A 19,637-nucleotide genomic window follows, 5' to 3' on the forward strand; every position below is an offset into this window, starting at 1 on the left:
AACTGGCTCTGTGGATGAGGGGAAAGCAGTGGATGTGTTATTCCTTGACTTTAGCAAAGCTTTTGATATGGTCTCCCACAGTATTCTTGCCAGCAAGTTAAAGAAGTTTGGGCTGGATGAATGGACTATAAGGTGGATAGAAAGCTGGCTAGATCATCGGGCTCAATGGGTAGTGATCAATGGCTCCATGTCTAGTTGGCAGCCGGTATCAAGCGGAGTGCCCCAAGGGTCAGTCCTGGGGCCAGTTTTGTTCAATATCTTCATAAATGATCTGGAGGATGGTGTGGATTGCACCCTCAGTAAATTTGCAGATGACATTAAACTGAGAGGAGAAGTAGATATGCTGGAGGGTAGGGATAGGATACAGACAGACCTAAACAAATTGGAGGATTGGGCCAAAAGAAATCTGATGAGGTTCAACAAGGACAAGTGCAGAGTCCTGCACTTAGGATGGAAGAATCCCATGCACCACTACAGACTAGGGACCGAGTAGCTAGGCAGCAGTTCTGCAAAAAAGGACCTAGGGGTTACAGTGGACGAGAAGCTGGATATGAGTCAACATATGAGTCTTGTTGCCAAGAAGGCCAATGGCATTTTGGGCTGTATAAGTAGGAGCATTGCCAGCAGATCAAGGGACATGATCATTCCCCTCTATTCAGCATTGTTGAGGCCTCATCTGGAGTACTGTGTCCAGTTTTGGGCCCCACACTACAAGAAGGATGTGGAAAAATTGGAAAGAGTCGAGCGGAGGGCAACAAAAATGATCAGGCTGCTGGAGCACATGACTTACGAGGAGAGGCTGAGGGAACTGGGATTATTTAGTCTGCAGAAGAGAAGAATGAGGGGGGATTTGATAGCTGCTTTCAACTACGTGAAAGGGGGTTCCAAAGAGGATAGATCTAGACTGTTCTCAGTGGCAGCAGATGACAGAACAAGGAGTAATGGTCTCAAGTTGCAGTGGGGGAGGTTTAGGTAGGATATTAGGAAAAACGTTTTCACTAGGAGGGTGGTGAAGCACTGGAATGGATTCCCTAGGGAGGTGGTAGAATCTTCTTCCTTAGATGTTTTTAAGATCAGGCTTGACAAAGCCCTGGCTGGGATGATTTAGTTGGGGACTGGTCCTGCTTTGAGCAGGAGGTTGGACTAGATGACCTCCTGACGTCCCTTCCAATATTCTATGATATTCTATGATTCTATTAAAGTAAATAATGAAATGTTATTTATTCCTTCTCATAACACAAGAACTAGGGGCCACCAAATGAAATTAATAGACAGCAGGTTTAAAACAAATGAAAGAAAGTATTTTTTCGCACACTGCACAGTCAACCTGTGGAATTCCTTGCCACAGGATGTTGTGAAGGCCAAGACTATAATAGGGTTCAAAAAAGAACTAGATAAATTCATGGAGGATAGATCCATCAATGGCTATTAGCTAGCATGGGCAGCAATGGTGTCCCTAGCCTATGTTTGCCAGAAGTTGGGAATGGGTGACAGAGGATGGATCACTTGGTGGTGACCACTGTCGGAAGACAGGATACTGCATGAGATGGACCTTTGGTCTGACCCAGTATGGCCGTTCTTATGTTTATCCTCCTTCATCTGTCAGCTACCTTTGACATCATCAGCCACATTCCTCTTCTTGAAATCTTCTCCCTCCTGGGCTGCCATGACTCTGTCTTCTCCTGGTTCTCCTCCTACCTCTCTAATTGTTCCTTTGGTGTGTCCTCTGGAGGGTTCTCCTTGTCCCCCTCCAGCTTTCTATGGGGGTTCCACAGGGATCCATCCTAGGTCCCCTTCTCTTCTCCCTCTAACACTTATCTCTGGGCGATCTCCTTCACAAACACAAGTTCAGCTGTTATCTCTGACAATGACTCACAGACCAATCTCTCTACTCCAGACCTGCCTCCTTCTGTCCGCACTACAGTCTTGGCCGGTCTCTCTGATATTTCCTCATGGATGTCTAGCCGTTGGCTCAAGCTAAACATGGCTAAAGCAGAGTTCTTAATATCCCCTCACAAGCCCTTCTCACTACCTCCCTTCTCTGTCACTGTGGACAACGCCACCATCCTGCCTGTCACTCAGGCCTGTCACCTGGGCACCATCTTCAACTCAGACTTCTCTCTAGACCCTCCCATCCAGGCTGTGTCTAAGTCTTGCTGATTCTTGCTACAGAACATCCCTAAAATATGACCTTTCCTATCCAGCCACACAGCTAAAACACTCAGCAACTCACATCTTGTTTACTACAACCTCCTCTTCTCCAGCCTTGGCAAATGCACTCTTGCACTGCTCATATGTATTCAGAATGCTGCTGTAAAGATCATTCTCGTAGCTCATCACTTTGGCCCCAGCACCCCGCTCTTTGCATCCCTCTGCTGGCTCCCCCTTTTCTATGGTGTCAAACATGAGCTACTTGTCTTTACTTTCACGGCCGTTCCCCACCATGCCTGTATCTCTCCTTCAATACGGAAAGGTCGACTCCCACCTTCCATCGGCCCATGACGTGGCCTCCATCGCCACTTGTTAACTTTTCAAACAAGCGCCTTTGTGCTTTCTCCCATCCTGCCCCTCATGCATTAACACCCTTCTTTGCCATCAGGCATACAAAAAACTTGACAGTGGTTAGGCAGTTGGTGAGGTGAGACCGCTGCCCATCACGCTGACCGTACTGTCTCACTGGTTCTTCGTGCTCCCTATATGTCTGTCCATATCCATCTGTTGTCTCTTATCTGATTCTGAGATCATAAGCTCTACGGGGCAGAGACCAGCTTTTTGTTCTGTGTTCATACGGCACCTAGCACCATGGGCCCTGATCCAGGCCTCGGGCTCTGGAGTGCTACCGCAGGACACTTAATAAGTCCTAATCATAATGTACACTGATGAAACTCCATTGCCTTCACTGGGGTTCCACCTGATTTACACAGGGTGTAAGGGAGATCTGTGTTTCTCCAGGGGCTCAGACCAGTGACAAAAGGACAAAAGGACCCTAACAAAAGGTTAGGAAGGGAAGGAGAAAGGCCTTCTTGAAAACACCGTGTGGGCATGTGTTGTCTATGTGCTTGTGTACAAGTATGGTGAAATATACTTACGGTGCTACACTGTTAGATCATTTTACAGCTCAGGGTCTGTCTACACCTGGAACTGAGGGGGTAATTCCCAGCTAGAGGACACATACCCGCTCTAGCTCATATCGAGCTAATGGGCTAAAGATAGAGCATAGCTGCAGCAGTATGAGCTGCAGGATAGGCTAACCTCGCCAGGCACGTACCCATCCGAGACCCTGGGCACATCCTCGGGGCAGCTAACCCTTCCCACCCCTATATTCTATTTTTAGCGCAAGTACGTTCAAAGCCCCAGCTCGAAGTGCGCACATACCATGTCAGACACTGGAAATCTTATTCTTCGAAGAACCAGTTGTGCAATCTAGCCATGACAATGCTGGGTGTCCGAGCACGCCCCTTTTACGAAACAGGTTGGTAACAATGGACCAGAAAGTTCCTCTTCAAGAAAACCCTGCCCACGGCAGAGACAGAAAAGCACATATTGTCCAGGTGAGGAGAGAAACGGAGTGGCGAAAGGCAGGGTCTGGGTCTCAGGAGCTTTGCTAAGATGCTACACGTAGGGCTGTGCAAATAACAGATTCTTCCATTCTCTGGCAACTTTGCAAAATTAAAGCAAAAACCATTTGGGATCCCCCCAAAACTGACATTTTTTTTGAAATTTTCAGCAAATCAAAAAAGTTGGAAAAAAATTGTTTTGGGCAAAATGTTTCACTTCCATTTTGAGCATTTTTAAGGTTTTCAATTTGTTTAATAAAATTGAAGAGAATTTCCGACAACAATTTGTTTTCAAACCAAAACACTTGTTTTCAAACCAAAACATCATTTTGATAATGTCGAAACAAAATATTTCAATTTTTTGAGATGTTTCCAGTTGGTTGGCCAGTTGGGTTTGGTTTCAACCAAACCAATTTGGTGACTTCACTCTGGATTCGTGAGACATTTCAGTATCCCCGAGTCTGTATTTTTCTGTATTTTTCTGGAAAAAAGCTTTGGTTGAAAAATTACCCAGGGGCATGAGGAGGACTGGAGCGAATGACTTGAGGATAGCAAGATACAAGCCCTTTACCTTGTGTGTGGTGACCTCCTTCAAGCCGTTTGGTCAGAACCGCCAGGAAAAGAATTCACATTCTCCTGTGCAGCTTTACAGGGCAATTTTCAGAGCAGTCTTCTGGAACGTGCAGCAGGGAACTGGCGTTAAGCACAGAGTGGTCACGCAAACAAATCCGATATCAAGTGATACCAGAACATCCTGATATCAAGGACGGTACAAAAACATTCCCCAAGGATAACAGGAACACACTGACCCTTCTAAAAGATAAGGTCAAGTGCTGAGCATGTGCTGTGAGATGTCGAGCCCCTTAATCTCCCAGGGAAGGGAATGGGAATTGGGGGAGCTCAAACCTTCCAAGATTGGGCCGCTATCACGGTGGGGCAGCTAGATTGTACACCACACATGCTAGAAATAACACAAGTGATGGATCTATCGAGTAGGTGGGTATTTTATAAGAATTGATTTTAAATAATGGATTAAACCCAGTCCAGTCTGAAAATAAACATTTCACTTCTCTGCCCCGCCCCCCAACTAGAGTTTACATCTAATTTTAAGCCGATTTCTTTTCATTTAAAAAAAAATAGAATTAAAAACATTTTTCCCACAGCTCCACTGCGAGCCCAGTCCCTCCCGCTGACCAGTGCTGCGCAAGGTTTGAAACCACACACTGGAGAGATCGCTGCAGTTCGCGCTTGCAGAAACACGAATGACACATTTTCTTCAGTTTTTCCCTGTGATGTTGAAATCAAATTGATGAGGAAGAACTTGAGGCCTTGGCCCTTCGGCCCTTCACACAAACTATTCAGGGATTTCCTCCATTGCGGGGACTGCTTCGCTTTTCCACAAATAGCACAATTGCACCATGTCGTCACCTCCTGAATGCGCTGGAATTTCCACAGTTCCTGGGGGTTCGCCGTCCTTTCGGTTTCCAGCCTCCTATAAGAAGGGTGAAAGCCCAGAGGTTCAGCATCAGACGGCAAAGGGTTTGAAGGAGTCCAAGTCCTGCAGCTCTTCCCCACCCGACAGCAACATGAAGGTCTCGGTGGCTGCCCTCACCGTTCTCCTCATCGCTGCCTTCTGCTCCCTGGCCTCCTCCGCACCAAGTAAGTTCTGTGTCTGTCTTCTCAGAGCCACTTTGGCCGTGTAGCGAAGGAGGACGATCCCAATTAGCTCTGCGCTAGCCAGCCATGGCATGTTGGTGCTGTCACGCTGCTGTGCTTTCCTGGGGCACTTCGGAGTGATGCAGGCGAGTTGTCTCTCTCCGGTAAAAGGCACATCTCTGCAGTGAGATGCACGCCGCAGACAATGTGGGAGAGGGGCTGGTTGGCTTAGGGGCTTCCATCCCTAGGTTACCGGATCAAATGCAGCCTCTACAGGACGTGACCAAAAGCCCTGCCCATCTGTTGGCTGTCTGGTGAGCCAGGTGAAATGCATCTGTGGTCTCACTCCTTAGAGATCAAGGGTCCACATCACCAAAACTACCCTTGCGATGGGCATCATTTGGTACCCTGGCTGATGAGCCTAGCAGAGAGGCCAAGGGCCGAGTGGGGCATGGGTATTCTGCTCACCCGCCAAGGGATTGTCCAAGTCACGGTGGGCTGACGGAAGCTGGCTGCATCTGGCCTGTGAATAAACTGGCACTAAGGACCCAGTCCTGCCAGATACTGAGCATCCTCAGAGCAGATTAACTCAGCGGGCTCAGAGAGCCCCTGGGCAAGGCTGCAAGAGGTGGTGTGGCTAGTGATTAGCTCATGGGATTGTGAGCCCTTTCCTAACTTCAGGTCCCGACTCTGCCAGGGCCCTGTGCTGTGGCTGTAGACAGGTCTCCTCCACTCTGTCCCTCAATGATCCCATCTGTGAAATGAGGATTGTAAATAATTCGCTGTCTGCAGATCACTGCGTACACACTAACCCTCAACCATCGTCATATCTTGGCACCACTGAAATCCCAGACTGATTTAAAAACCCCGCTAATGCAAACCTCTCCCATGGGACTTCTCTGGAGAACCAGGCAAGGTTTTCCCTGACACCGGTTTGAACTCATTTCTGTCTCTTGCAGTTGGCTCTGACCCCCCAACTGCCTGCTGCTTCTCCTACACAGCCTGGCAGATCCCCCGCAACTTCGTGAAGGATTATTACAGCACCAGCAGCATGTGCTCCCAGCCGGGCACAGTGTAAGTGCTGAGGCGCCCCCCTGCTTTTCATACATCGGTATATTGCACTGACATGGGTTGGAGCGACCGCCTGCGGCCGGGCAACACACAGGCTGGGGCCTCCATTTCCTGGTATAGAGAAGGACAGGCAGATACTGGGGGAATGTAGCTGGGGCTCCAACACTTATAGGCCATTGCAGCAGCTCAGACAGTACCGAGCTGGACAGCACGGTGGGGGAATGGGGGGCTCAGGGAAATAATCTATGAGAATTTAAGCCCTGCACTCAAGGCATAATGGTGTGAGGTGAGGCCAGGCTGGAGGCTGGGAGAGGAAAGATCTCAGGAGGGCACCAGTGTGTGGAACAGGCAGCCACCCGGCAGCCTCGGGACCATGAAGGGCTGATGGAGACTCCTTCAGGGAGCAAGAACAGACCTGATAGGGATGAGGAAGCAGCTGACACTTGCGAGGGGGGGGTACTTGCAAGAAATATCCCCTCCTTTCCTCTGACTCTGTCCGTCTCTTTCCCTCCCCCCAGGTTCATCACGAAGAAGGGCCGTGAACTCTGTGCCAACCCCAGTGAATCCTGGGTTCAAGAGTACATGAATGACTTGGAACTGAACTGAGCGGAGCAGGGGCCAGACTGGGCAATGGGCCGCCCCCAGCAGTGGGAGTGTAAATCCTCAAAGGACAGGGTGACGACATCATTTTCTGCCAAGGAACAGGAGCTGAATTTGCCCCAAACCCTGATAAAACCAAGAATTTGTAAATATCATGTACAGCTATTTAAAATCCTGGATCAGTGAAAAATGTACTAATTATACTGTTAATTATGTTATTTATAGAATCCTTGCTGTGAACTGTGGGGGCAAGCCGCTGGGCCGGCTCTCTTCACATCACAGACGCGCAGAAGATTGTTTAATATATTTGGTATTTAGCCCTGGCTGTGTCTGCTGTACGCTGAGCAATGGCTGGGGTGTTTTTGGCAGAAAACGAAACACTGCCTTTATAGAATAAATATTTTTATATCAACCCCTTGGTTCTGTTTTAAGGTGAGTTCTGGCACTTTTCCTGAATAGCACTCATGTCACAAATCCAACACTCACCCATCCCGGGAAGGAAATAGCCACCTCCGGGCAAACACCGAGCTGTCAAGTCCCCACACACAAACATACCAGCGTACATACCTCACCATCCCTGCACACACACACTCATGTGACGGCCTGGGCTGTACAGGGGGTCAGGCTGACTGATCTGTAGGGCCTTCTGGCCTTAAACTCAGCGAATCTGCTTAAACTTTGCCAGCTAGGTGTTGTGTTTCACAAAACTAATAACAGGAGGGTTTGAATCCAGGTTACACTTTTTTTGTGAAACAGACGCGCACATATACACCAGTAGGCTCCTCAGTGGCATGCCTCTACGCACCCCGCCCCCATCCCTGAACAGAAATACAACTCCCATACACACAGCTATTTACACCTCCCCCGCGCTCCACACCCCCACCGTACACCCCCACAGAGGCACATGCACCCCCAGCCCTGCATACACAGGTTCACCCACAAAGATGCACTGATGGACCTTGGCGCACCCCACACGCACGGCTGTACGCACACATTCACTCCCAGAGACATGCCTGCATACAGATGCAACAGCTCCCAGACACAGCCACGGGCCTACACACGCGGCCTCCAGACACACATCGGCACTCACTCACAAGTGCACACACACTATACAGCAAATAGGCACTGCAAAATGCCTAGTGGGTCAGGCATTAAGTCCGTCCCTGGAGGCACTGAAGGATTGTTCACTATATTTCATTCCCTGCAGCCTTGTCCAATGCAGTTTTAAACGTCCCAAGGGAGGGGGCTTGGACTGCCCGTGGGTCCCGTCACCCCAGTGCACAGGAACAATTAAGACAGTCCCTTGCTGGGTGGATTTGTGTTGCACCCAGCCAAATGTACAGTCCCATTGTGAGGGGAAAGCAAAGTCTCTGGGGGACAGCCCCAGTCCAGAAGCAATGTCTGACTCCTGGGGAGAAGCTCCAGGGAGCCTAAAACCGGGAGGTGCAAGGGAGAATATAAATGTCAAAGCACCAAGCCTTGTGCATAAAGAGATACAGGACAATGGGGCAAGGGGAGAGTCTGAGATCTTGAGGGCAGGGGCAGTGTCTCCCTGTATGTGGAGCAGCATACGGCACGACCAGGGGCACTGCCAGGCTACAAGTGGAAATGATGAGCAGACTAAGGCTCCATTCTGCAGTTCTGAAGTCAACAGGAAATCAATGGGAGTTGGACCTTTAAATATATAAAAGTACAGCTTTAGCCAATCTGTGTACTTCCGATCCTCCTATACGGAGCTGACACAGGATATTGCTCAAACAAGACAGCAGGAGGTGGGAGGCAGTGACTACTGGGAGTAAGTTGGTTTGATTTTATCACTAATAGGGATGTATTATTGAGAACTAGCCTTGAGAGAACAGAAGTCAGCACTGGCCACCAATGGCTGACAATCTTTTGTCATATAGCCCGTCTCAGAGACAAAGTCCCTGAACATTGAGCCCTGAAGATCACACTTGAGGTCATGGGCTGAGAGCGGCCATATGCTCACCCACAATTAACCTGGCTGCCCCAGGTTAGCAATAACCCCATGGAGCTCCTAGAGGCCTGGAATAAAGCCCTACAATGTGGACATGGACACTCAGCGCTATGGAGCTTCACTGTCCAAGCATGTTGTTGTTGTTGGACCCCTAAAAACTTTTAAAGATCTGGGCCTCAGTTTCTCTGTGGCGCTGTGGGAATAATAGCCCTGTCCTGCCTCAAGGGGGCGTTGGGAGGAGGAATACACTAAAGACTGGGCAATGCTCAGATCTGATGGGATTAGGGACTGAAGGGAGCGATGGTGGAAAGGGTCACATTTTAGCTCATGGTACAAACTCAAAGGCTCATAGGAAAAACTTTGGATTTTACAAAAAATATATTTTAAAACACAAAGCTCAGAAATCAGGGCAGATCAGCGCCCTGCTTCAGCGCTTTATCCCCATGACTAGCCTCCCTCAGCTACCCGCCCCCGGATGGGCAGGGTTGAAATGTGTCTGGAATAACAGGAATTGGGTGCCCAAAGCAGGGAAGGGCAGAGTGGGGAGTGTGAAGGCCACAGCCGGGGGCTGGTTCTGGTAGGGTGCTGTGAGTGGAACCAGGAGGGAGCTGAGCAGGACTGGATCTGAGGTCATGGGGCTGTGTGCGTGTGTGCCACTCTCTGAGCTGGCACAAGGAGGAAGCCGCTCCCCCCGTGCAAGTTTCAACATGGCCAGATAACGTTAAAGTCACCACAGAGTGACTGAGAGCTTCCTCCTGAGCTCAGACCTGGCCTCTGTGTGTAAAGGGGCCTCTGAATCCAGGGGCAGGACTTCCTCTTATCAGTGGAGAGCTCCTGGACCCTGGAGGCTGGTTAATCCTTGGGAATGAAGAAAATCCCACCTGGGGACTGGGGGAGAGAGTCACAGAATCATAGAAGGGTAGGACTGGAAGGGACCTCAAGAGGTCATCTAGTCCAGTCCCCTGCATTGAGGCAGGACTCAGTATTATTTTAGATCATCCCTGAGAGGTGTTGGTCTAACCTCCTCTTAAAAATCTCCAATGGCGGAGGTTCCACAGCCTTCCTAGGCAAAGTGCTTACTTACCCTGACAGGAAGTTTTTCCTAGTGTCCAACCTAAGTCTCCCTTGCTGCAATGTAAGCCCATTGCTTCTAGTCCTGTCCTCAGAGGTTAAAAAGAACAATTTATCACCCTCCTCCTTGTAACAACCTTTTGTGTATTTTCATGTCCCCCCTCAGCCTTCTCTTCTCCAACCCAATTTTTTCAGGCTTCCCTCACAGCTCACATTTTCTAGCTCTTCCATCACTTGTTGCTCTCCTCTGGACTTTCTCCAACTTCTCCACATCTTTCCTTGCCAGATCCCTGGCAGGCAGAGCCAAACAGGGACCCTTGCAGACCCTAAGTCCTGATTCCCCTTGCCTGGAACCAACTGCAACCTCCCACCTGGCCCCATGGCTCCAACAACAGGGCCTGCGGGCAGGGAGTTGCAGGGCCAGGGCACCCACAGCAGAGCGGGAGTCTCCCACTGACTAGCAGCTGTTGGGAGTCTTGCTTAAGAAGGGGAGGAGGTGACCGAATGAGGAGCAGAGATGGGAACTAGCCTCATCTGCACCCCACTCTGCCATGCAGCGTGCCGGGGAGGGCTGCACTTACGTCGCTGCCCTAGAGCTAATGGCCAGAAAAGTTCAAGTCCACGTTGCATTTCATGCTGGCTGGAACAAATTATCGTCAGCATGTCACTGCAGGACGCAATGACTAGGCAGTGTCAGCCTCTCCCCAGACCTCAGGGGATGCTGCAGGGTGAAAATACATGAGCTTCCACTGTTATGAACAGAGCTCATGAGGACAAAGCCAGTCTGGAGCCCCAGGGCTCAGCAATCAAATATCCCCACAAGTTACAACGTGTTCCATTCTTTTGGTGGAAAAATGACCTTTTCAACTAAACAGAAATTCACCAGAAAAAATCCATTTTCACTGAGAATTTTTGTGGGGGTTGCAGATAAACCAAACCCCCAAACGTGGTGGCAACAGAAATCCAACCTTTTCCAGTTTTCAGGTTTTTTGACCAAATCCCAGTCATTTTCATGGAGCAGTTTCAACAACTGGGGAGAGGTTGAGGGGGGGGTGGAGAATATCATAGAATCATAGAATATCAGAGTTGGAAGGGACCTCAGGAGGTCATCTAGTTCAACCCCCTGCTGAAAGCAGGACCAATCCCCAATTTTTGCCCCAGACCCCTAAATGGCCCCCTCAAGGATTGAACTCACAACCCTGGGTTTAGCAGGCCAATGCTCAAACCACTGAGCTATCCCTCCCCCCTAGGGAAGCCATTTCCTGCAGTTTTTCCTGGGGGAAAAATGTCATTTCCTGCCCAGCCCTAGTGTGTGAGCACCCCGGTGTGAGTCACACCCGCCAAAATCAGATTTATCAGGGGCTCAGCCCTGCACCATCATATCATAGGATCATAGAATATGAGGGTTGGAAGGGACCTCAGGAGGGCATCTATTCCAACCCCCTGCTCAAAGCAGGACCAATCCCCAACTAAATCATCCCAGCCAGGGCTTTGTCGAGCCTGACCTTAGAATCCTCTAAGAAAGGAGATTCCACCACCTCCCTAGGTAATCATAGACCAGCGGTTCTCAAACTTCATTGCATCATGACCCCATTCTGATAACTAAAATTACTACATGACCTCAGGCGGGGGGACTGAAGTCTGAGCCCACCCAAGATCTGCTGCCCCAGGAAGCGGGGCCAAAGCTGAAGCCCAGGCCCCACTGCCCTAGGCAGGGCGCCTGTAACCTAAACCCTGCCGCTCAGTGGGACTCGGGCTTCAGCTTTGACCCTGGGCCCCAACAAGTCTAACACCAGCCCTGGCAACCCCATTAAAATGGAGTCACAACCCACAGTTTGAGAACTGCAGTCATAGACAATGGCAAAACACCCTGCCACAGGGTGGCCTGCCCTTTGGGGTGTGTCTACACAGGAAGCAGTGATTCTCTGAGCCCGGGCTAACAGGCTCAGGCAAGTGGGGCCCAGGCTAAGCCCACCCCCACCCCTTGGCTTTAGAGCCCGGGCTCCGGCTTCAACCCCAGCTGCAGCATCTACACTAGCCCGAGCCCAAGCCCGAGCCTGTTGACCCGGCTCTGAGATTCACTGTATCCTTAAAGGGCCAGGATGGCTGGGGCTGGCCTGCCCCTTTCAATCATATGTGCCTGCACCAGAATTAGCGGCCTCCCATCATAAAGGGGCTAGACTAATTGGGGTCAGGTGAGAGCCTGAAACAGCTGGGCCTAGTAAAAGGGCAAAGAGCCCCACTTGGGGAGGAACCACAGAGAGCAAATTGGGTTCCTGGGGCAGGTTGTGAAGGAGGGTCTGGAAGGACTCCAGGGAAGCAGCCCGGAGCCAGGGCTCTGTCGTAAAGGACAGATTTAAAGGTAGCCCAGAAGGGGCTGGCAACTGAGCCTAGGCGGGCACCTAACAGGGAGAGAAGAAACTTTTGTTTTTTTAGACATTTTTTTTTACCCTGGGAATGGGGTACGTTTTTAGTCAGTGACTTCGCAAGAGACCTGAGCCACATGAACGTCTGGGAGAGACAGAAAATTCCAGCGAGGAGAAATGAAGCCAGGGAGCCCCTGCAGTGCCACGCTTGGCCAGCAGCAGGTGCTGTGGGGCAGGTACCGCTGTGACGCCCCCATTGACACATTCATAGAGGGTCAGGCCTCGCTTGAGCTTTCATCAGACAATAAGCCTGCGAGCAGCTCAGGTGCCAGCCTTGCCACCCGAACCCCTGAAATAACATGGACCCTCTGTTATCATGAACAGTGACCCTGGCCTTCTGCCCATCGAAAATCTTCTTGAAATACACTCGACCTAATTCTGCTTTCATTTACACTGGTACAAATCCAGAGTCACTCCGGTGAGGTCAGTGACGTTACTCCAGATTTATACTAGTGTGAGTGACAGTAGAATCTGACTTTTTTTTGCCTCATGTGGTTCTTTCACAGAGTTCTGTTTTTGAATGGCTTTACGGGAGCTATTTCTGCTGTTGGGATGCAAGACATTTCTTATTAATAGTAAAAATCTCGTTTGTATTTTAGTTCACCCGGGAACTTTAGGAAATGAGGGGTTTGTCGAGGTTTGGAGGAAGCGGATGTGGATTCAGGGTGGAGAGAGAAAGCGATGCAGTAATTGGAGGTGAGTGTGGAGAAAGCCCCTTCTTCAGCAAGCATGGCGAGGTCACGGTCCCATGAGTAAGGGGTGGAATAAATCAGTAAATGGAGTGTCACTCTGGATTAAGAGTGGAGTCAAGGCAAGTGCATATCAGTGTGTCAGTGAAGGGGGAGTATCAGAGAAGTATGAGATGGGAGTTGTTAGTGTGTGTCGCTCTGGGGGGCTGATGTAATTTTATCACTTTCAAAGCATTTTAGAAGGGTGGGCAGCATCACCCCCATTTTACAGATGGGGAAACCGAGGCAGAGAGCAGGGAAGTGACATGTGCAAGATGAACTGGTCAGAAATAGAGCCAAGGTTGCTCACCACCAGTATTCATCTCCCATCCCTGGACAACACGCACTCATCTCAGCTGCTCTGCAGGAGGGGGTGAGCAAATCCCTAGCTGTGTCTCTCCGGGTGTACGCAGCGAGGGACCGCAAGGGAGGGCTGAGGTGTGTCCAAGGCATTAAGGCGTATGCAGGGCTGAGTGGATCCATGCAGCATGTATATGTGCGTGCCTACATGCGCTGGCTCTGTGCCCAGAAACAACAGGCCACAGCTGATAGAAGTGGCAAGTGGAACAAGCCTCCTTCTCCAGGGCATTTAAACAACCTGGTTCCTATCCAGCTTCAGGGCTCTGTAAAGTGTCTCTACAGGAAGGGAAAATACTCAGTTCAGCTCCTTGGGGCAGCGGCTGTGTCTCCCTTGGGCAGGCTGGGTAACTCCCCTGCTCCCGGGGAGATTCCCCACACACACACACAGGTCTTCCCCAACTCTGGACTCCCCACCTTACCCTCTACAAGAGGAAACAGTCCTGCCCTTCCCCCGCTCCCCCCCCCACTGAGCTCATTCCCTCACTGCAGTCTCTGCAAACCTGGTGCTGTCCTCAGCTCAGGGTAAGAGATTTAACCCTTTGTCCTCCCAGTTTATGGGGGGAACTATATGCCCCATCACTATTCTTGTTTCCTGCATGTACATAATGGGCAGCTGGGTGTGTGCGTTGTAGATAGGGCATGCAGAGGTGGATGCTCTGGATGTAGATGTGCGTGAGGGTTAGGTCTGAGCTGTGAACTGCAAACAGGGCCAAATTATCCCCTGACTCTGGTGGTGCTGAGCTGGTAGGGTTTGTTCCAGATCCTCTCCTAGTGAGACAGGCAGGCACAGTGGTCAGATTATGTTTCTAGGCCTGGAGATCCTTCCAGTCGGGAATTACATTAAGGAAAAAACCAGGGTGTTTTTCTACAAAACATTTTATTTTCCAAAATCATCACTCTACCCAATCCCTGGTCGTCGCCTAATATTACAGCACAAAGAACCCAACACATTCAACAGCCTGGCGTGTTTTTGTATCAGTCCCTGCGATGCACGGGGAGTCATGTGACCCACCTGCATGCATTCCATAAATAATATAATGAGCAATACAACGAATGTGGTCCCAGCTGCATGTCTTATATAGCTTCACATGATATGTTAAAAGTCCAGCGTTTGTCAGTTGTTTGAAAAGTGGGTTGGTAGCAGCATCCTGGCGTGTGTCAGCAGAAGCGAGGTGAGATCCTTCCGGGGCCCTTTGAACTCTGTCCTTAGGTGACCAGGTCTCGGGGTCAGGAATCACCTGTTTGTCCCATGTGACAGCACCTTGCACAATGGGGCTGTGAAGTGCTACCGTAATACATGTAATAAATAGGAATAATTCTCTGTCCCCAGCTCTGCTCAGTTCAGATCCAGGTGGGTCACATAGGCTTGGACCCAGGAGTTGCTAGGGTTGGCACAGAGGGCCCGGCCTTTCTTCGTAATAAACCTGTGGGACAGGAAGGAGATGGGTTAGAGTGAGAGAAACGTTGTGTCTCTCCCCCACCCTCCCGGGTCGCCCCACTTCCAGAGCTCAGTGCAGCCAGTCAGTTCTGTCCTGTCCCTGAAGGATCCTCCACCAGAACCTGATGCTGGTCTGGGCCACCTGGCCTGCCCCTCTTCCCATTCAGCTGCCTGTTCTACATATTAAAGCCTTCTGTGGGCTGCCCTCCCCCAGCCTCACTTCCTGCCCCACCTCCACACCTCATTACCCCCAGGGGTGAGCAGGTCCCACCCCAGGACCCTAGAGGAGCCAGGGGGAATCCCTTCTAGGTGGTCTTTTCTTCAGGCTGCGAATACTTGGCTCTCAGAGTCTGTGCTGGTGCAGTCGGCTCTCTAGTCATTGACCTCAGGCCTTTGACACCTGAATTTGCCTCATGCTAGCAACCAGAAGCAGCAGCCAGACACCAAGGTACGTCTACACTGGAATAAAACACCCATGGCTGGCCTGGGTCAGCTGACTCAGGCTCAGGTTGTGGGGCTAAACATTGCCATGTAGACATTCAGGCTTGGGCTGAAACCCAGGCTCTGGGATCCTCCCGCCTTGCAGAATCCCAGAGCTCGGGCTCTACCCCGAGCCTGAATGTCATACACCGCAAGCTGGCAATTTTACCAGCCCCACAGCTGAGACCCGCAAACTCAAGTCAGCTGACGCGGACCAGCCGCGGGTGTTTAACTGCCGTGTAGACGTAGAGCAGGGGTTCTCAGGCTTAACTGCACTGCGACCCCTTCTCACAACAAAAATTATTACATGACCCTGGAGGGACCGAAGCCTGAGCCTGCCCTAATCCCGCCAAAGACCGAGCCCCACTGCGCTGGATGGGGGTCGGGGGGTCAAAGCCAAACCCCAAGGACTTCAACCTGAGGCAGGGGGCCTGTAACCTGACCCCTGCCACCCAGGGCTGAAGCCCTTGGACTTCGGTCCTGGGTAGTGAGGCTCAGGCTTTGGCCCCAGGCCCCAGCAAGTCTAAGCCAACCCTGGCCACCCCATTAAAATAGGATCACAACCCACTTTGGGATCCCGACCCAGTCTGAGAACTGCTGACATAGAGCAAACTATTCCATTGCAGTGCTTGAATACACTGTAATGCTTGCAACACGAGCATGTATTGAAGCAGAAGCTGTCTTTGCACATCGGCTCACTGCCTGTCTCCGGCGTCGGGAGTTTGCACTTACACTATAGCAGGTAAGGAGCACTTGCTGCTGGTGTCATAGTAATCCACCACCATGCTGCGCGGGATCTGGCGGGCCGTGTGGGAGAAGCAGCAGGAGATGGGCATGTCCGATCCCACTGAAAGATGGAAACAGACAGCGTGAGCGTGCCTTGAATTCCATGCAAGGGAAAATAACACCTGTTATCAGGGGAAGGGTTCCTCCCCCCCGTCTCCCATCCAAAGAGCAATAAATAGGCTTCCTTCAGAAATGGACACTTTCAGAGAGAGAAGCTGGACTCACGTGGGGCAGAGGAGGCCAGGGAGCAGAAGGCAGCGCTGGTGAGAACGGCGAGGGCAGCCACGCAGATCTTCATGTTGCTGTGGAGAGAGGCTGAGCGGAGCTGGGCCAGGGACGACGGCACACACCAGCTGCGACGCTGAGAGGCTAGTCTCCTCTCCCTTTATAGGGAATTCCAGAGGCAGAGAGACAAAGCGAAGCAGAATGGAATTTCCAGAGCGGATGTCACAGCATGAGCTGCATGAGTTTGCAGCCAAACCTCAGGAATTAATAACAAGTGAGCATGCCAAGCTCTTACTCAGCGCGTTTATTTCATACCATCAGGCCCCAAGGAAAACAGAACGGTGCCTGTAAGTCACATGGGGTGGGGAGGATTTATCCATTGGGACAAAGAGAGGGACTTTTCCCTGGCCATGCAAGTTGTGCAAGTCTGGACAAATAGGAGGCATCTGGGATATACTGCTTCTCTCATGAGCCAGAGCGTCGTATGAATGAGAGATTAAGAGCGGGTGGGGGAAGAGGTGCCCTAGGTGTGCCATCTGCAGATCCCTCCGCCCTAGGACGATCCTGCCAGAGCTGGCTTCTCAGGATCTAGGGCCACTCTGCCAAGCTGCCGGAACACAGTCGTGGACGGGGTTTTGTTCTTCATACGACACTCAATGGCTTTGTTTTGATTCAGTGTCTGTAGTCACTGGAGTCAGGCAAGCAGGATTTAGTCCCGGATGCAAGATCAGAGTGTTGGCAAGTAAAATCAGATGTTAATCCACGGGGGAGTGTGTGTTACAGGTCCCTGTCTGCCAATCTGCAGAGGATGGGAGTTGTGACACACACCCCCCATTACCGTGTGTGGGTTTGTTAGCTCAAGCTGTAGCAGTATGTGCTTTTAGCTCTGGAGGTCCCCAGGTCAGCCCTCGGTGTGTTGAAGATGGCAGCTGTCACACAGGTGAGAAACCCTTAACCACATTTAATACGCTAGGAGGGAGAGACAGATTCACCCCCCTGCCCTTTGGTATCCATTCCAACAGGAGGTCATTCCAGCCAAGAAGAAATTGGTGACACAGGCTTCGTGGGGCTGTAGCTACGTCGGATGATATGTTAGAAACACTGGACTATGGTCTGATCTGTTAGACAAGGGGTGGCCAACCTGTGCCTCCGGAGCTGCATGCGGAGGTTAATATGCGGCTCCTTGTACAGGCTCCGACTCCAAGGCTGGAGCGACAGGCACCAACTTTCCAGTGTGCTGGGGGGGGCGGGGGGCTCACGGCTCTGCCCCTGGCTCTGCCACAGGCCCTGCCCCCACTCCACCCCTTCCAGCCCCCTCCCCTGAGCCTGCCGTGCCCTCGCTTTTCCCCCCTCCTCCCCCAGAGCCTCCTGCACACATGAAACAGCTGATTGCTGGGGGAGCAGGGAGGGAGGAGTTGGTGCTGGTTGGTGGGGGCTGCCGGCAGGCGGGGGGCGCTGCGGGGGGGGGGGCTGCTGACATATTGCTATGGCTCTTTGGCCATGTACATTGGTAAATTCTGGCTCCTTCTCAGACTCAGGTTGGCCACCCCTGTACTAGAGCAATTCCTGTGTTGCTAATATATCAATATATCAATCAGACCCAGCCAATCTCCTGCCTTCAACAGCGGCCAGTACCAGCTGCTTCAGAAAGTGCAAGAAATCCACAGTGGAAGGTAAGGAGATAATCTGCCCCCAGCTACAGATTGGTTTGTGCCTTGAAGCAGGAGGGGTTAGATCCCTTCCAAACTCATGGACTCCAAGGCCGGAAGGGACCACTGTGATCATCTAGTCTGACCTCATGTAGAGCACAGGCCAGAGATCTGCCCCTAAATAATTCCTGGAACAGCGCTTATAGAAAATCATCCCCATCTTGATTTAAAAATTGTCAGTGCTGGAGACTCCACCACGACCCTTGGTCAATTGTTCTAATGATTAATTACTCTCACCATTAAAATGTATACCTTATTTCCAGTTGGAATATGTCTAGCTTCAACTTCCAGCCATTGGACAGTGTTAGACCTCTCTCTACTGGATTGAACAGCCATTATTAAATATTGGTTCCCCAGGTAGTTACAGACTGTGATCAGGTCACCCCTTAACCGTCTCTTTTTGTTAAAGTGAAGAGATTGAACTCCTTGAATCTCTCACTATAAGGCAGGTTTTCTAATCCTTTAATCATTCTCATGGGTCTTCTCTGATCCCTCTCCAATTTATCAGCATCCTTCTTGAATTGTGGGCACCAGAACTGGGCACAGTATGCCTGCAGTGGTCACACCAGTGCCGAATACAGAGGTAAAACAACCTCTGTACTGCTACTTGAGAGTCCCCTGTTTATGCATCCCAGGACCACATTCGCTCTTTTCGACACTCACACTCTGCTGATTATCCACCATGACCTCCAAATCTTTTTCAGAGTCACTGCTTCCCAGGATAGAGTCTCCCACCCTGTAAGGATGCCCTGCATTCTTTGTTCCTAGATGTGCACATTTACATTTGCTATATTAAAACACACATTGTTTGCTTGCACCCAATTTAGCAAGCGATCCAGATAGCTCTGAATCAGTGACCTGTATTCTTCATTATTTACCACTCCCCCAATTTTTGTGTCATCTGCAAACCTTCAGTGATGATTTTATATTTTCCTCCAGGTCACTGATAAAAATGTTAAATAGCACAGGGCCAAGAACTGATCCCTGCAGGGCCCCACTGGAAACAGGCCTGTTTGACAGTTTCATTTTGAGCCCTATCAGTTAGCCAGTTTTTACTCGATTTAATGTGTGCCGTGTTAATTTTATATTCTAGTTTTTTAATCAAAATGTCATACAGTACCAAGTCAAATGCCTTACAGAAATCTAAGTATATTATGGCAACACTCTTACCTTTATCTACTAAACTTCTAATCACATCAAAAAAAGATATCAGATTAGTTTGACAGCATCTATTTTCAGTAAATCCATGTTAATTTTCACTACTTACATTACCCTCTTTTAGTCATCCTGTTTACAGAGGTTCTGGAACAATTTTTATAGGGGGGTGCTGAGAGCCATTGAACCAAGCTGTATATCCTGTATATAATGGAAACTACCCCCAGCACCCCTAGTTCCAGCACCTATGCCTGTTTACGCTTTTTAAAAATTGGTACAACATTCGCTTTCTTCCAGTCTTCTGGACCTTCCCCAGTGCTCCAAGACTTACTGAAAATCAACATTAATGGTCCAGTGAGCTCCTCTGCCAGCTCTTTTACAACTCTTGAATGAAAGTTAT

General features: G+C 50.3%; 2 protein-coding genes across 2 annotated transcripts; one reads left to right on the forward strand and one right to left on the reverse strand.

The window, feature by feature from the left end:
• Nucleotides 1–5,143: 5,143 nt before the first annotated feature.
• LOC311532642 (C-C motif chemokine 4-like) lies at nucleotides 5,144–7,058 on the forward strand (the record flags this gene model as incomplete). The annotated part of the gene is made up of 3 exons (XM_084651281.1): nucleotides 5,144–5,216; nucleotides 6,173–6,287; nucleotides 6,803–7,058. 3 exons carry the CDS (start codon nucleotides 5,144–5,146, stop codon nucleotides 6,888–6,890), a joined length of 276 nt encoding a protein of 91 aa, XP_084507407.1. The 3' UTR covers nucleotides 6,891–7,058.
• Nucleotides 7,059–14,341: 7,283 nt separating this feature from the next.
• Nucleotides 14,342–16,555, reverse strand: LOC311532641 (C-C motif chemokine 4-like). The gene is made up of 3 exons (XM_084651280.1): nucleotides 16,374–16,555; nucleotides 16,095–16,209; nucleotides 14,342–14,868 (listed from the first exon to the last, which is right to left on the reverse strand). Exons 1-3 carry the CDS (start codon nucleotides 16,444–16,446, stop codon nucleotides 14,781–14,783), a joined length of 276 nt encoding a protein of 91 aa, XP_084507406.1. The 5' UTR covers nucleotides 16,447–16,555; the 3' UTR covers nucleotides 14,342–14,780.
• Nucleotides 16,556–19,637: the final 3,082 nt, after the last annotated feature.

Source organism: Lepidochelys olivacea (assembly GCF_965140295.1).
Source record: "Lepidochelys olivacea isolate rLepOli2 genome assembly, chromosome: 17".
Classification (NCBI taxonomy): Eukaryota; Metazoa; Chordata; order Testudines; family Cheloniidae; genus Lepidochelys; species Lepidochelys olivacea.

Coding starts and splice junctions, on each gene's coding strand:
- LOC311532641 (XM_084651280.1), bottom strand. CDS start 16,446: ATGAAGATCTGCGTGGCTGCCCTCGCCGTTCTCACCAGCGCTGCCTTC. Junction 16,210..16,373: donor CCTGGCCTCCTCTGCCCCAC/GTGAGTCCAGCT, acceptor TCCATCTTTCAG/TGGGATCGGACATGCCCATC. Junction 14,869..16,094: donor TGCTCCTTACCTGCTATAGT/GTAAGTGCAAAC, acceptor CCTGTCCCACAG/GTTTATTACGAAGAAAGGCC.